This window comes from Gracilinanus agilis, chromosome 2 (assembly GCF_016433145.1).
Source record: "Gracilinanus agilis isolate LMUSP501 chromosome 2, AgileGrace, whole genome shotgun sequence".
NCBI lineage: Eukaryota > Metazoa > Chordata > Mammalia > Didelphimorphia > Didelphidae > Gracilinanus > Gracilinanus agilis.
The window spans coordinates 287304933-287321938 of record NC_058131.1 but is presented as its reverse complement, the minus strand read 5'-3'; the positions used below and the strand labels follow the sequence as shown (position 1 = coordinate 287321938).

At 43.8% G+C, this 17006-nt stretch overlaps 1 protein-coding gene across 1 annotated transcript in view; it reads right to left on the bottom strand.

The window, feature by feature from the left end:
• COL27A1 (collagen type XXVII alpha 1 chain) overlaps positions 1 to 17006 on the bottom strand; it is a 268921-nt gene that overhangs the window by 24824 nt on the left and 227091 nt on the right. Inside the window, exons 41-48 of the mRNA XM_044659702.1 lie at positions 11710 to 11766; positions 11336 to 11389; positions 11036 to 11089; positions 10628 to 10681; positions 7913 to 7966; positions 7714 to 7821; positions 7107 to 7214; positions 2223 to 2330 (exon numbers count right to left, since the gene is read on the bottom strand). Of these exons, the coding sequence (XP_044515637.1) occupies positions 2223 to 2330; positions 7107 to 7214; positions 7714 to 7821; positions 7913 to 7966; positions 10628 to 10681; positions 11036 to 11089; positions 11336 to 11389; positions 11710 to 11766 (597 nt within the window). The remainder of the gene's footprint in view (positions 1 to 2222; positions 2331 to 7106; positions 7215 to 7713; positions 7822 to 7912; positions 7967 to 10627; positions 10682 to 11035; positions 11090 to 11335; positions 11390 to 11709; positions 11767 to 17006) is intronic.

Here is a 17006-nt window from a genome sequence, read left to right as displayed (position 1 = left end):
GAATCAGAAACTATAAAAGAAATAACGTGTCACATATTAACTGAAATTAACCCCTGGGGCAAAGTTACTAGATATTTCTCCATTTTCATGCTGGACAAACTGAGGTAGCAATGAGCCAGAGCCATGAGACTAGACTATGCCAGAGCCAGAAAAAAGACTCAGGAGTTCCTGGCCTCCAGTCAGACCACTGACTCCCTTTCTTAGATGACAGCCTCCTCACTTTCCATAGTTTGTGGTTCCCTCATGGCAGGGAGGAGGAAAGAAGAGAAAGAGGGTTGTCAGGGATCTCCAACCCAGTACATAGCCTGTGATCAGAGGCAGCCCTCAGGACCACTTTCCAGCAGCCACAAATTGGGACCTGAAGCTGTGCCCCTCTTCCTAGAAAAATGCTTTAGTGGTTCCAAATACCAGATACTAGGGACTCTCCAATCAGCATATTATTACCAAAGCCAATTTAATAAGTACATTTCTAGCCTGAAACAGGCTGCAGTGATCGGAGAAGTCATGAGATATGAAGCAGGGATGATGGTGATGCCTGGCAGCTCAAGAAATACTGGTTCTTCTGTCCACTAGTTAACATCCTACAATGCAGGGGTTCTCAGACCAGCTGGACCTAAGCAACCTGGTTAAATCAATTCCGTGTCCTCTTTATTCTCACTCTTAAATTCCCTTTCCTAAAAACTAACATCTATATAGCACTTTGTATATTTTTCAAGAATTTCAAATCCATTCTCTCATCTGATCCTTATAGTCTCCCAAAGTTCTCCAGGGGGGGTCCCCTGGAATTCTGGGTGAGGCTGTCCCTGTATTTTGCAGGGATTCTATGCAGCCATCTCTACATAACATCTCCCACCCCCTAACCCCCTTTTATTAAACCCTTACCTTCTATCTTAGAATCAATACAACGTATTGGTTCTAAGGCAGAAGAGTGGTAAGGGCTGGGCAGTGGGGGTGAAGTGACTTGCCCAGGGTCATACAGCTAGGAAGTATCTGAGGTGTAATGGAGAATAACCAGGGAAGTAGACTTAAATATTAAAATGTGGGTCCAGAAGGGTGTGAGGGTGACAGGAATGACAGATGACAAGACCAAACAAGGTTGGGAGACCAGGTTTAACTACTAGGAGGTAACTGTTACTGAAGTGGCAGTTTAGGCCCAATTGCCACTCTGCAGTATCTAGTCTAGGCCTATGGAAACCAGCAAGAGTTTTATAACACTTTTAATCAGGGACAACTAAGATAAAGGATGGGAATAGGGATAACTACACTCTTCAGACTAAGGGCAAACCCAGGGTCAGGGAAGGGACTTATCTACACTAACTGAGACCTAAGCAAGACAGGGCCCAGAGACCAGCAAAGACTGAAATGGGTATCCTCACAGTAGTGTCCAGCCTCACTCCAGTGGTGTTTCTGCTCCTTTAGGACCACCTGCTGTACTCTTCCAGGTGGGTAGATTCTGGGAGCTGACCCAGCCCAAGTTGACCTGCAACTCAGGTTGGGATTAATAGTCTCTACCAAAATCTCCCACAAGTAGGTGACAGTCTTTCCACAGGATCACTGGTAAACTGAGGTCTCCCAGGGTCAGTTGCAACTTGCCCCAACCACCATGGAGTCTCTCTCCGTGAGCAAGAGGACACTTCCTGCTTCTTCATTCCATCTTGGAATTCTCCAGCCCTTCCTGCTAGGTCCACATAAACTATATATAAACGAATAACTAAGCAATCCTCACAACAGAGGTCAGATTTTAACTCAGGACCTCCCATCTCTAGGCCTGACTTTCAATCCACTGAGACACCCAGCTGCCCCTTACAGTATCCCTTTGATGTAAAAATAAGCAGATATTGTTATACTCATTTAACAGCTAGGGAAACTGAGGGCTAGCGTTGGTGAAATGACTGCCCGAGTCACTGGTAGCATGTGGCAGAGCTGGGAACAGAACTTAGACCATTCATTCCCCAAATTAGTAGTGCTGTTTTTATTTTTTCCATGCTGCCAATAGCGGCTGGTAAATCCTGACTCTCGTTTTTAATTCTCTCTCTAACCCTTGCTCTTTGCCCATCCGGACAGGGCAGGACACCTTCTCCGAAGCAGCCTTGATTACCTCAGTCAGTCTGACTTCCCCAGGGCTCAGCTCTGCTCTCAACCTGGGGCTAAGGGACGAGGGGAAGGGATTCTTATATTAAATAAGTGGAGGAAAGTCTGGAATTCATGCCGTGGTCACTCACCGGCTGGCCTTTGGATCCTGGCTCCCCTTGGCTCCCAGGGAGCCCTGTTCCTCCCTCTGTCCCTCGCTTGCCGGGAGGACCCAGCTGTCCAGGCAATCCATTTTCACCCTTAAAGAAACACACGCATCTATATTAATAGGCAGCCTTGTACAGGGAGATGTAGGTGTCCCAGAGGACCAAGAACCTCGTCCTCCTGCCGGGTGAACGCTCTCTGGTGTTCTTTGGCACCAGAAGAGGGGAAGGTATCCGTGATGTTGGGTCTTTGTGAAAACTCAAGAGATCAGAGTATTTAAAATGGGAAGAGACTTTCAGAACATAGAACATCAGATCTGGAAGGAACTCTAGAAACCAGAATGACAGAGCTAGCTGTATTTGAGACCACGTAGTACACAGACTCTCCTCATTTTCCCGACGTCGTTCACCCAGGCAGGGGTCCTCCCCCTTCACAGAACACAAACCCTACAAGATGGCAAAGAGCCAAATCCGAGGGAGGATGGGATGGCAGGAGTTAGAGATAAGGCTGAGGGACAGAACATAGAGTCTACAGGATAAAGTCAAAATCCCCCAGCCTGGCATTTAAGGCCTTCCACAGTCCGGCTCTAATCTGCATCCCTGGTGATGTCTCCCCGTATTTATTTGTAGAGGTTACTGACTTCCGTAAGATTCTTTTAGTGAATACCTCTCCCTGTTCCCTAGTCACCCACCCCTTATGGATTTCCATTCCCCCAGCTTTGCTCACACCATCTCCTGACTGGTAATACTCTAATTTCCCCCCTTCCATTTATCCAAATGCTGCCTATCCTCCAAATCCTCCTGCTTCTGAGAAGCATCCAGTGAGCATTCCAGCCTACAGGGATTTCTCTCCTCTGATCTCAAGGCACTAATTATTTCCGCCGCTCATTTGAAACAATGTCAAATGCCTGGTGTCAACATTTCTTTGTTGTCTTGTGTTATTTGGGGTTTTTTTGTAAATATTCTGTCTTCCTAAATGGACTATTAATTCCTAGAAGGCAGGGAAGGTGTTTTCTTATTCTCCCTTTATCCCTAGGATTGTGAAGCACAGAGCGGGGCTCAGTAAATGTTTATTTTTAACGGGAGGCGGTGTGGCGAGGCAGAAAGAACGTTGGAACAGCTTCAGGACACTCAAGTTCTAATTCTGTTTTAGTTTGGTGACATCTTTCCCTCTGTGGGCTTCTGTTTTCACCTCTATGAAATTAATGTAAAAGGGTAGATTTGAAAGTACACTATAAACCAATTATTATTAAAATTATAGGAGACTAGATTAAAAAAAAAAAAACTAAAAAAGAGATCAGTGAGATAGAATAGAAAATTCAGAAAAAGAACCAAACATACCAGACCTACACAGCAACTGGGCATTGCAGATAGAGAGCTAGCCTTGGGGGTCTGGAAGACCTGAGTTCAAGTCCCATCTCTTGGCTGGGTGGCCTTAGGCACATACTGGTTTGTGTGGTCCCAAGCACGGCATTAAGTTTCTCAGCATCTCAGGTAGGTGGTACTCTAGGACTATGCACTACACAGAAGGTATAAATTTGAATGGGCAGAGGATGGTCCTCACTGGGGTCTCCATACACTGATGAAATCACAGGGCCAGGAAAATCGATCATTTGATCAATTGAGCAATAAACATTTATTAATTGTTTCCTGGGTGCCAGGCACTCTCTTAAACCCGGGGAGAAGAAAGGTAAAAACAGGATCGCTTGTCAGGAGCTAACTGGGGAGACAACAAGCAAACAAGATGTGCATCCATGATGTAGAAAGTGTAAATGGGAGATAATCCTGGAGGAGAGAATCCTAGGAGCAGGGAGAAGAGACGAGGAAGAGAGGATGGCCTCTTGCAGAAGGAAGGGAGAAATATGTACATATTATATGTCATAACAATATAATATGTACATATATTGGGTGTCTAGGTGGCACAGTGGATAGAACACTGGGCTGGGAATGAGGAAGACTCATCTTCATGAGTTCAAATCTAGCCTCGGATACTTGCTAGCTCGGTGTGAGCCTGGGCAAGTCACTGTCAAATGAGCTGGAGAAAGAAATGATCAACTACTTCAGAATCTTGCCAAGAAAATCCCAAATGAGGTCACGGATATGACTAGAAAATGACTGAACAAGTAACGTGAGCGTATGTGTGTGTGTATAAAATAATCATTTGTAAAACACTTAACCCAATGGCTGGCATGTAACATGTACTTAATAAATGCGACTTTCCTTCCTTCTTTCCTACAGAGATAATATTATATTTAAAGATTAAAGACACAGAAAGATTATAATATATTGGGACTAAAATTATTCCTTAGTAAAACTTATTGGGGAAATAAGATAGCAATATTGCAAAACATTAGTTTAGAGTCACACTTCATATCATCTGTCACAATAAATCCAAACTGCATTGTGAATGTACACTTTATCAACTTTAATATTTCAAAAGGGTCAATGCTTCAATCAATGTGGATACTCCCTTCACCAATGCAGATTCAAACTTTTCTCTGACTTAGACTGTCTTGGATGAGTTGTGGTGGTTGGAAAAAAAATCCTCGCCTGGTGACCAGCCTTCTGGAACAAACTCCTTAAACCCTGCCAAGATGATACCTGGCCACAAACACACAATCAGTTCCTGGTCCAGTTAGGACTCAAAGTCTTTCCAGCTCAGTAGGTTCTGCCAGAGCTTGTAAGAACTCGGGGCCATTCTCACAGTCCATCAGAGGAGAAGCTTACTGGAGATTTTTTTTTAAATTGGAAGAAAAAACAACTATATCTCAATTCTGAACTGGAGAAGAGGAGGAAAGAGAGGAGCAAAGAAAAAAGGAGAGGAAATTCTTATTTATTGAACAAATGGAAGACAAAATAGATTGATTGGTGCAACAAATAGTGATGTAACCAAAATAAAACAAGGGAAACAGACTGGGAAAAAACATTTATAGTAAATATTTCTGATAAAAATCTGACAGAGTCTTTCAGAAATGGATAAAAAATTTAGATGAATAATACTCTTTCTCCCATGGCTCTCCTATTTCTGTGCCTCCACAGATCATTCCTCAAGCCTAGACTATACTCCTTCCTCATCTCCACCCAGTATAATCCTTATTTTCTAACAAGGCTCAGCTCAGGAGCCATTTTTTCCAAGAAGCCTTCCTGGATAGTGCTCCCTGCTTGCTAGTGTTCTGTCTCTCTTCTTTATTATTCATACTTCATATCACCTACCATAATAAATCCAAACTGGACTGCAAGTCTAAATTTTGTCAACCTTAATATTTCAAAAAGGTTAATGATTTTTATCAATGTGGGCACTCCCTTCAATCTTCTCTCTGACTTAGACTCTTGGATAAGTTGTGGTGGCTGAAAAAACTTTAAATTATTACTAATGTTATATTAATTATAATTCTATTTTTATATTATGTATTTATGAATTATATAGAATTAATTCACTGAATTAATATTATATTAAATTAGTTAATATTGCATTCATTTATTATTCATTATTTGATGTTAATTTAAATGATTAAGAACTTTAACATTATTAAATTTTTACTTAAATTATTTATATTTTTAAAAAATTAATTTTTAACCAAAATCTTATTTTTATTTTTATATATATATATACATATATATATACATACATACATATATATTTATGTCATCCCTCCAAAAGGATGTGGACTTTTTTCTTTTTTAAAAAAATCCTTACCTTCTGTCTTAGAATCACTACCATGTATTGGCTCCGAGGCAGAAGAGCGGTAAGGGCTAGGCAATGAGAGTCAAATGACTTGCCCAGGGTCACATAGCTAGGAATTGCCTGAGGCCAGATTTGAACCCAGAACCTCTCAGCTCTGGTCCTGGTTCTCAATCCACTGAGCCACCCAGCTGCCCCTTGGATATGAACTTCTTAAGGGCAGGGACAGGTTTTATTTTTATCTTCATCTCCACAAGGATAGCCTAGTGCAGGCTTTTAATAAATATTTGTTGAATTCTTTGGTTGAATCGTTTCAAGGATGTGAAAAGACAGCTCTTTAAGGAGAAAGTTATTAATAGTCATTTGAAAAACAATTCAAAGTCTCTACTAGAAAGAAAATGCATATTAAATAATTGGACTGGATGATCCCCCCAAACACTTCTAAATCCTGACCATTCTGCTTCTGTGAATCTCGGTGCCTCCACTGTGAGACCTTGGGCATGTCCTTTTATTTCTCTAGGTCTTAGTTTCCTATGTAAAATGAGTAAATTAGATTAGGTTAGGTGATCTCTTCAATTCTTTCCAATTCTAAGTCATTGATCCTAGTTTATGGGAAGTCAGTTCAGGGGATGACTCTGGCTTGCCTACATTTGGCCACCAGGGGGCAGCAATGTTCAATTCAACAGTATTTTGAAGAGGCTAGAGTGGGATTTTTCTGACTAAATCTAATTCTAGGTGATTTGTAGTTTGGGTGGGTTTTTTTGTTTTTGTTTTTGTTTTTGTTTTTTTTTTTTAAACCTAATCTGGAGGTTTGAGGTAAGAACTCTGAACAAAAGTGACCTTTTCAGAGGAATTCTTGGAGAAAGAAACTCATAGAGTGTCCAGATAGAATTGAAAAAAATCCTGGATTGGCGTCAGAGGATTTGAGTTCAAATTCTGATTTCTAGCTAAGTGACTTTGAACAAAGCCTCGAATGTGGTCTCTCTAGCCTCAGTTTCTCCATATTAAAAATACGGGGGTTGGACAGATGGGCTCTACGGTGCTTTCCAAATCTACCTCGGCGACTCTAGGATGCTGGGTTACCCGTGCTCTCCCCAAGGGTGTAACTAAACAATCGTGCCCAGCGGTGCCCGAGAGCTGCCCCAGCAGTATCCCGCCTCCGACAGGAGGGAGGATGGGAACGGACTCACCTTGAATCCTGGGGGTCCCTGAGCTCCGGGCAAACCGGCCACACCTGGATTTCCTCTCCTGCCTGCAGGGCCAATGGGTCCAACTTCTCCATCATCTCCTTGTTCCCCCTGAATGGAGGGAGACAAAGGGCTGGCTCAGTTTCTGAAGGCACAGGCTGCCGGGGAAATGTGGAAACCCGGAAACATAGGGGTGTGGAGGCCCTGCGGGATGAGGGATGGGTGGAAGGGGCTGCCACTCTGGGAGCCTTTAGTAGAACACGTCCTTGAAAGAGTTTGTGGGATGGAGGCGGTTCAAAAGAATTTAATCCTGATTCCTTGCAGGTTTGGGGAATTGTCTTATCCTCCATATTTATAATCCCCGATGGGGCCTGGCAGCACAGAGTAGACGATGAATAGGTGCATGTTTTTAATCCATCCTAAGTCCCTCCCAGCGCTGCCATTCTCCGGTCTCAGGCCCTTCAGGCTCTGGCATCCTCGGCCATGACATTTTAGGCTCTAAGGCCTCTCGTAGCTCCGTGCTTCTCTGATCTCGCCCCTTCTCCAGGCTTCCCCCCAGGAGCGTGGAGTGGAGAGAGCCTGCCCTCTAAGCTCCGGCTGTCCGGCTTACCTGCTGTCCTGCTCGGCCGTCCTTCCCGGGAACTCCATCCTGGCCAGGGAGTCCTTCTTGGCCTTGCCTTCCCACCACACCTCGCGGCCCTGGCAGTCCCACCAGGCCCTGGAGACCCCAGAGAGACAGGATGAGGTAGGGAAAGACCGCGGGCCGGGGGAACATCCAGATGGAGGGGGATGCCCTCGGGATCACTCACCTGTGTGCCTCGGCTGCCGGCTTCTCCACGCTTTCCTTGCTTCCCTTTCTGACCCTGAAAAGCCAAGAGAATGAATGCAGGTCTGAGCCAGGGGGCTGCTTGGAGGAGGGGGCCCCAAAGGAGGATTAGCCTTCTCTTCTGCTCAAGACGAAAGCAGGTCTAAAAGGGCTTTCCCAGCTCCAGGTGAGGGGAACCTGTGGCTTCCCTTTGCCCCTCTTTGGGTAAGAAAGTCTCTTATGGTTTGGAAGAAGGCGCATTAGACTTGGAGTCGGAGGACCTGGATTTGAATCCAGTAGGGCTCTGCCACTTTCTAGCCCTGTGACCTTGGGAAAGCCCTACTTCCTCTCTAAGTCTCAGTTTCCTCATCTGTAAAATAGAGAAAATGGTACCTGTACTGCCTCGGGAGATGAGGTAGACAAGGGGAATGAATACCAGAAGTGGTGTGAGGGGAGCTGGGTTCGAATGTTGGTTCTTCTATGGAATCACTTGGGTGACAAGTGACCCCCCCCTCCAAGCCTCAGTAAGATAAGGCAGCCTCCAAAGTCCCTTTTAGAGCTAAATCTATAATCCTGTCTCAATGCTTTCAACACATGTGATAATTCATGTAAAAGAGAACATGCAATTAGTAAGCATTTGCGATGTGCCAGGCACTGAACTGCACACTCTACAAATACTTTCTCATTTGATCCTCTGTTGTTATAATAGTATTTTATTACCAGGTTGCATACAATGATACTACAAGTTATACCAAAAGACATTTACACCATTGTTACTATCTACACTAACGTCCCAGTCTGAAGTTTCACTGTGGTGTGCAGGTGATATGGGGTTCTTTTAATTAATTGATTAGTAATTAATTCATTTTACCAATTCCATTTAACCTCTTCATTTTAATAATGAGGAAACTAAGACTTAAAGAAGGGAAAAGAGTCATCCAGGAGCACACAGGTAACAGGTCAAAGAGGCAGGATTTAAACCTACTTCCTCCAAAGCCAGGGCTCCTTCTACCACTCTTCTCATTCGGTCTCCCAGAATCAGAAGCCCTCATAGTCTTACATTATACAATGACTAAAGCACTTGCCTCAAAACAACACAATCACAAAGAACCCTTGTGCCTTAGCCAGTCCCACCTCCATACTTTCAAGCACCATGTGGCCCATTTGGGCAGTGGGATCTTCTTCTCGCCATCGGCCTATAGCTGGGGATCGAATCTTGTCATACCGAATCCACGGGGAGAAAAAGCCCCAAAGTCATAGACAAAAATTCCACTTGTAGGATACAGAGTGGGATGGGGAGTCCTGGCCAACATGGAGGACTTCAGAGGTCTCTGAGACCCCCTGGACCAGGGAATTCCTGGCAGCCCCTCCTCTCTGCCAGGCCCCTGGCACACAGAAGGTGCTTAATAAATGACTGTTTTTGACAGCAGCTGGAGTTTTGAGAGGACCAGAGAGAGGAGCTCTGTGACCAGGAGATGGCAGCAGAGATAGGCTTTTGCTCTGAGCCCAGTGCCAAAAGTGTTAAATCGGCTTGTTTCTTAAGAGGGGGACCCCAGTTGTAGGTTAGAAGCAAGAAAGTGGCAAAATCCAAATATAGTTCAGATAGGAAGAATGATCTAGGGGATATCCAGGGCCTTAGGAGTCACCAGGGGGTAAGAAGTGTCCCTCAGGACCCAACTTCTGCCTGAAGCTTCTTTTGACTCCTCTCAATTGCCAGTGTGCCCTCTTTCCCAAACTTCTTTTAGTTACTTAATGTGTTTGTGTCTATTATTTTTATAAACAAATAAATATGCACACACACATAACACAATACATAGTCACTTTATGTGACATATTTTAGATGCATTTGCTATCATCTTCATTAGAATACAAGCTCATTTTAAGTAGAAATTGTTCCATTCTTTATACTAGTATTCCCAGCACCTGGCACAGTATCAGGCACACAGTAGATGATTAACAAACACCCGATTAATTGATTGATTCTTCCCACTTTCACTGTCTCTGTGTCTTCTCTTCGTTCTTCCTCATTTCTATTCTTATCCCTCTTTCGCTTTCCTTCTCTGTCTCTCCTTGCCCTTCTCTCCCCTTCTGTTTTGCCTCCTCCTTCTTCTTCTATCTTCCTTTCTCCTTTCACTTAGGCCTGCCAGGGTGGGTCACCACCAGCCCTGCTGCCCAGGAGCTCCTAATAGCTAAAGAGCTAGTTGAGGCTCAGTCATACCCTCTGGCTGTGCCAGAATAACCTGGCTGATGCTTGTCTTCTCTCTGCTGAGCCCCAGGAAATTCAGAGGTGAGTAGGCAGCAAGAACACTGGCTCAGAGAACTAGCATATAGTCCCAACTCTGCTCCTAGCTTTGTTGTGACTCTGAGCAAGTCCTTTTTCTTTGGGCTTAAGCCTTATCATTTGCCAAATGCCACCAGTTGGACTAAATAGTCTATACCCACACTAGTTCCCCGTTATACTCTATCTTCTAAGATTCCACGTTCTGAGATTCTCTAAGGCATAATATTTTGAATTCTAAGGATTCTCCCACCTATACACCATTTTATCTTTTTAAGTTCCTTTCTCGTTCTGATATTTCACATTCCAAGCTAATATTCTAGGTTCTAGAATTCTAGAGTCTAAGGGCCCTCTAAGATTTTTTTTTTTACTATGATTCATGTGGTTTTAGGGTCAGGGTGAGGAATGATACTGGTCTTGGGGAAAGAAAGGAAGACTCACCTCTTCACCCTTCGATCCCTTGGGTCCTGGTCGTCCTCGAGGTCCAGGATGCCCCTGGAAACCAAAAGAAAATGAAGTCAATTCCGTGTGGAATTGGAGATGCAGGACCAATTGGGGAAACAGTTCTGAGGTTGGGCAGATGGTCACTGAACTCCCTGATGTTTCTACCCAGGGAGTAGGCTTGGAGTCATCTCTGAAGATCACTAGAAAGCAATGGTATGGATGCTCTGGGTGACATCATCTCCTGTCCCTCCCTTGCTGGGCCCTAATGCTGAAAGACACGAGTCTAGAAATCTAGAATACTGTCTCTAATTTGTTCAAGAGAAGTTATGGAATGGTTGCTTTAAGACATAAGGGAATCTTAAGGATTTTAATGCATGGCTCTCCTTTGAGAGAAGTTTCACTTACCGGTAAACCTTGTTGACCAGCTTTTCCTCTGCTTCCTTCAAGACCCTCCTGGCCCTGGAATATAGATGTACAATGGTGAATGGGTACCCTGGATCCTCTTTTGCCGTGGATGGCTTAGGTTGGCATCTGGGCCAACCCTGTTGGGCTATTTCCCCCTTTAATGTACCCACTACCCACTTTGCTGCTAGCTACTTGATGGGGGAAGTAGTCTTTGACCAGAGAAGGGGCCTTTCTAACTTTTCTTCCCTCTGCCCCATATTATGGCATTTGAACAAGGACTGGTACCATTGAAATACTTACAGGATATCCAGGATCTCCAGGCTCCCCTCGGTCTCCATGATCACCCACTGGACCCTAAAGTTCAGAGGCAACAGAAACTGAGTGGTCACCATAGGGTAGGGGAATTACTGAACTTAGCACAGGGTAGGCAGGTAGGCCTGGATCCAAGGCTATCCCAGCCCCAACCATAACAAATGCCCCTGCTCTTCCATGGGCGTCATGGCTATAATCACACTTGTTATACCTTCCTTGGGAAAAAGAGCAAAAATCTGGCCAGTGAGGCAGGAAATACAAAGTCTTCTTCGATCTAAGGCAGATGACTGTCCCTCCTCCACACGCCTGCCCTGGGGAAGTGAATGCCACAGGAGATGGGGAAAGGGAAGGGAGAGACTTACCCGATCTCCGGGAGGCCCTGGAGGGCCCTCAGTCTTCCCATCATCGCCTTGTTCTCCCTGTGGACAAAAAGCCAGGCATGAAGAAGCACTTCCCACAGAGCCATCAGGAAGCCTGAGGACTGGGCCATCTGGGGCCCCCAAGATGAGGAGAGCTCTGCTGAGGGAACAGTGCCTGAAGGCAGGCCTCCATCTAAACATCCCTGTGATATGGGAATAGTTCTCTGCTGGACCTCTGGAGAGATGCAAAGAGGCCAAGCAGATAAAGGATGGACGATGATGGGGAAAGGGAAGATGAGCCAGTCCAGATGGTCTCTAAGTTGCCCTGAACATAGTAGATACTTAAACTAGAAGTTCCAGAATTTAATGATATCCCAAAGGATAAAGCTGACCCAGTGATTTTGCAGATATTAGAGAGAGAAGGATGAAAATTTCTGTTTCAAAGTAAAATGAAAATATCTGCTTATAACTTTTGTATTTAAAATGCATTTGCATAGAGAGGAGAGATTATAATAAAGTCATAAAAATATTTTTTTAATTCATGTCTCATGTCATGCATATAAAATTTGCTTTATTTTGTTTTGGTTTCCAGGGGCATCCTGGACCTTGAGGATGACCAGGACTTAAGGGATCAAAGGATGAAACCAATTTATACATCCTTTCCTTCTAGTGATTGTTTGAGAACAGCTGATCTTGACCTGTTCTTTCATTTTATTGAAAAGAAAAATGAGGAAATAGCTTTTCTTTCTTTGGTTTTTAAAATCTTTACTTTCTGTCTTAATAACAACTCTAAGATAGAAGGGCAAAATCTAGGCAAACAGAGTTAAGTGACTTGCCCAGGGTCACACAGCTAGAGGCCAGATTCAAACCGAGGTCCTTCTGACTCCAGGCCTGGCCTGTACCACCTAGCTGCCTATAGGAAATAGCATTTTCAGGGTCATATGACTAGTTGGCAGTAGAACTAAGACTTGAACCCACCTCTCCTAATTTAATTCAAATAAGCAAATTAAGTACCTACTAAGCACAAAAGCACTGAGCTAGATCGTTGACTGACCCCCAGTTCAATGCTTTTTCTGTCTAAAAAGAGCTGAACTCTCAGATCAGCATTTCTGTTGACTCAAGCCTAGTACCTTATTAACTGTGTGACTGGAGAAGTCACTTAATCGCCCATGCCTCAGTTTCCTCATCTGTAAAATAAAGGGATCAGACTTAATGACCTCTCAGGATCCTTTCAGCTCTAAATCTATCCTTGTAAGCTACAAAGCTGGAAGTATTCCTGGGAGCTGTCTTTCCATTAGCATAGGAGTTCTTGACTGGGAGTCCATAAATTTATTTTATTTTTTTGCTTTTTTTTTAAGCCTTTACCTTTTGTTTTAGAATTGGTATTAAGTATTGGTTCCAAAGCAGATAGTGCTAAGGGCTAGGCAGATGGGGTTAAGTGGCTTGCCTAGGGTCACACAGCTAGGAAGTGAGATCACATTTGAACCCAGGACCTCCTAATTCCAGGCTCTGCACTCTATCCACTGTGCTACCAAACGGCCCATATGAACTTAATTTTTTAAAAATGTATTCTGATACCTCTGTTTCAACATAAATTGTTTCTCATTTTATTTTAAGCCTTTATTCTGGGATGGGATCCATAGGCTTCACCAGACTGCCAGAAGGCTCTATGACACAAGAGCGGTTAAGAATCCCCACAGTAGAATGTAAACTCTCTGAGGGCAGAAAGCATTTCCTTTTTTTGCTTTGTGTGGCAGCACCGAGCACAGTGCTTTGCACATAGTTGCTTCTTAGGACATGTTTGTGAAGTTGAATGCCTATTTAATTTCTAGGAATCTGTTGCCTCGGCCTTCTTGTGGCAGCCTCTTCTCTTGCTCAAGTCCATCCGACTCTTCTGCTTTTGATCTTGGCTCTGTTGATAGATTCGAGTCTAGGTTCCATCTTTCTGGCTCCCCGAGACCCGTCCTGATTTGGACTTTGCTGCATGGTTACCTGGGATACCAAGCTACTCAAAGGAAGCAGCACTTCCCAGGAGACCAGGGTACCATTTTGGTCCTAAGGGCTCCTCTCAGATCTGGTGTGGCCATAGCGGGTCAGCCAGGAAAGAAGCCTCCATGTTTCCTCCAGGGTACAAGTTCTACCAAACTGCCACATTACGGTAGACTACCCAGCCCCCTTTGGCTTCTCTTCCAGCCAAGTTTGCCAAGAAGAGACAGCTGAAGAATAAACACAGGTCAAAAGGGAAAAAAATGCAACAGGGATCAGGCTGACTTGTTGCTTTTGGCCTAGAGCCTATATATGGTGAGACACACCAGTTTATATATATTTTTAAAGGTTCCCATTTGGCTGGTAAGGGCAGCTGCCAAAGTGGGGGTGTCTGAGCCTCTAATCCTCCCCTGAGGGTTCTTACCCTTTGGGCTAACAGAAGGAGCCTGCAGTCAGTCCTCACTCCCTCTCTTTCCAATGGGAGCATGGCATCAATCTCTTTTCACATGGCCTCACCCTCAAATTCCCATTTGACAACAATAAGCCCCCAAGGAGAAAAAAGACCAAGGCCAGAGAGGGAGGAATTCTATAGAGAAATCAGAGCTGGACAGAAAGGAAGAAGGCTGGAGCTTCAGCCATAGATGTACTGCTTTTCCTTGCATATCTTGGGCCTCAGCTTCCCCATCAGCCATACCACCTGTCCTTTCTTGTATTGTAAGAAGAAAAATTGCATTTTTTAAACATTTACTTTCCATCTTAGAATCAACACTGTGTATTAGTTCCAAGGCAGAAGAGTGGTACGGGCTAGGTAATGGGGGTTAAGTGACTTGCCCAGGGTCACACAGCTAAGAAGTGTCTGAGGCAAGATTTGAACCCAGAACCTCCCATCTCTGGGTCTGTCTCTCAATCCACTGAGCCACCCAGATGTCCCCAGAAATGCATGTCTAACTATAAAAGCACTTTGGCTTAAAGGAGACATCATCTCCTTGGTTACTGGACTTCTCTCCCCAAGTCCTCTTCTTGCCCAAATCCCCAAGGGTTCCGAACAACAGTTGTCCTGTGTCCCAAGGCAGAAAAGCCAATGGTGGTGGTGGTGGGATGGTAGAGTGAGATTAAAGAGGGGAAGAGAATAAAGAGAAGAGGATTTGTTCCTGCTAAAACTCAGCTGTTGCAAAGCAGCAATTGTTTGAGTTGCTGCAGCAACTTGCCAAGGTCAGGTTGGCTATGGAAGGAAATTGCCTTGGGGGAGAAGGAACAGAAAAGAGAGAAAGAGACCTTTTGGAAGGAAAGGTAGTAGCAGAAAAGAGTAGACAATGATATGCTGTGTAGCCATGGGCACATTACAGATTTAAAGCTGGAAGGGACTTTTGAAGCCAATGAGTCATTTTACAGATGAGGAGACTGAGGTACAGAGCAAGAAAGTGACTTGTTCAGGTTCACACAGCTAGCTAGTATCTGAAATGGATTTGAATGGAGGTCTTCCTGACTCTAGCCACCAGGCCATATTGCCTCTTTAACCCTAATTTCCTCATCTATAACATTAAGACGTGTATTTCATTTTATTAAAACCCTTATCTTCTGTCTTGGAATCTATACGGTACATTGGCTCCAAGGCAGAAGAATGGTAAGGGCTAGGAAAGGGGGTTAAGTTAAGTGATTTGTCCAGGGTCACACAGCTAGGAAGTATCTGAGGTCAGATTTGATCCCAGAATCTAGGAGGTTGTTTTAAGAAGTCTCTAATAAACAAAAACGAACAATATGGAAATAGGTATCAAGTAAAAACACTTGCATAACCCAGCAGGATTGCTTGTCAGTTCTGGAAGGGGGGGGGGAAGAGGGGAGGAAAGAAAATGAATCATGTAAACATGGAAAAATATTTTAAAATAAAAAAATAGAGCCAACAAAATAAAAAAATTTTAAAAAGTAAAAAAAGTCTCTCTAATAAGTCTATGCTAATTCAAGCATTCTATGTTTTAAGGTCTGTTCCAGCTCTAACATTCTATTATTCCATTCAACAACTTTTCAATAAGCATTTATTATGTGCCTACTGTATTCAAAAGAGGCAGAGTTTCTTTAGTGGCTAACATTGAGCCTTGAAGTTGGGAAGATCTGATTTTAAGTCCCAACTCCTTCTGGCTAGTGGCTCTATCAGCTGGGCAAGTCATTGAAGTTCTCAATTGGGGGGGAGTCTCTCTAAGGCTACCAATTGTAGAATGGGTCTTCATCTTCATTATCAGAGGGAATTTCATCACTGAGACTTCCTTCTAGAGTGACACAAAATGGACCAACATCCTATGTGATGCCCTGGGGCTACACAAACAAAAATAGTCTCTGCCCTCAAGGAACTGACATTCCAGTGGGAAATAACATCCATCAACTGACAGTGAACGCAAGGCTGTAGGAGGAGGGAAGGAGCACTGGTGACCAGGGAAATAAGGAAAGGCCCTATTAAGGAAGTGGCAATAGAGCTGAGCCTCAAAGCAGGTAAAGGAAGCAAAAGCATCCAAGGCAGAGGACAAAATGCTGAGTTCAGGGAATGTATACAGTCCAGTATGGCTGGAATTTAAGCATTTGTGAAGGGGAGTCTTGTGTGAAATAAATCAGGAAAGGCAGGCGGGAGCTAGACTGTGAAGGACCTAACACGAACAGGCTGAGAAGTTTAGATTTGATCTAGGGGTGACAGGGACTCATTGAAGATTTTTGAGCAGGAATGCAGTGATTTTGGCAGTCATGTGAAGGCTGAATTGGAGATGGGTGAGATTGAGAGTAGGGAAATAAATTAGGAAGCTAGTTCAAAGGTCCAGGTGAAAGACGGTGATGGTAGCTTGATAGATTTAAAACTCTAAGGGATCTTAGAAGTAGTCTGGTTCAACTAGTTTATTTTACAGAGAAGGAGAGTGAGCCCCAAAGAGGACCTTTTGACTTGCCCAAAGTCACATAAGTTGTTAGTGGCAGAATAAAAGCCTGCACCACCAGATGGTCATGCAAAGGGAGAGAAGTGGGATAGATGCCCACAAGAGATGCAGAGAAAGAACTGACTCATTGGTTGTTGAGGGACATTACCAGTTTGCCCATTTCAGTTTCAATATATCATGGATTAGCATAAGAAATTAAAGGGGAATTTGGGGGGGAGTTTTACAGAAACCTCAGATGACACGTGAAGGCCAGCACACAACACAGAAAAAGTTTAGAAACTCAGAAATATATAAAATATATGTACAGTCATTCCTCACCATATCACAGTTCACTTATTACAGCTTCACTGTGTCGTAGTTAAATATATATATATATATATATATATATATATATATATA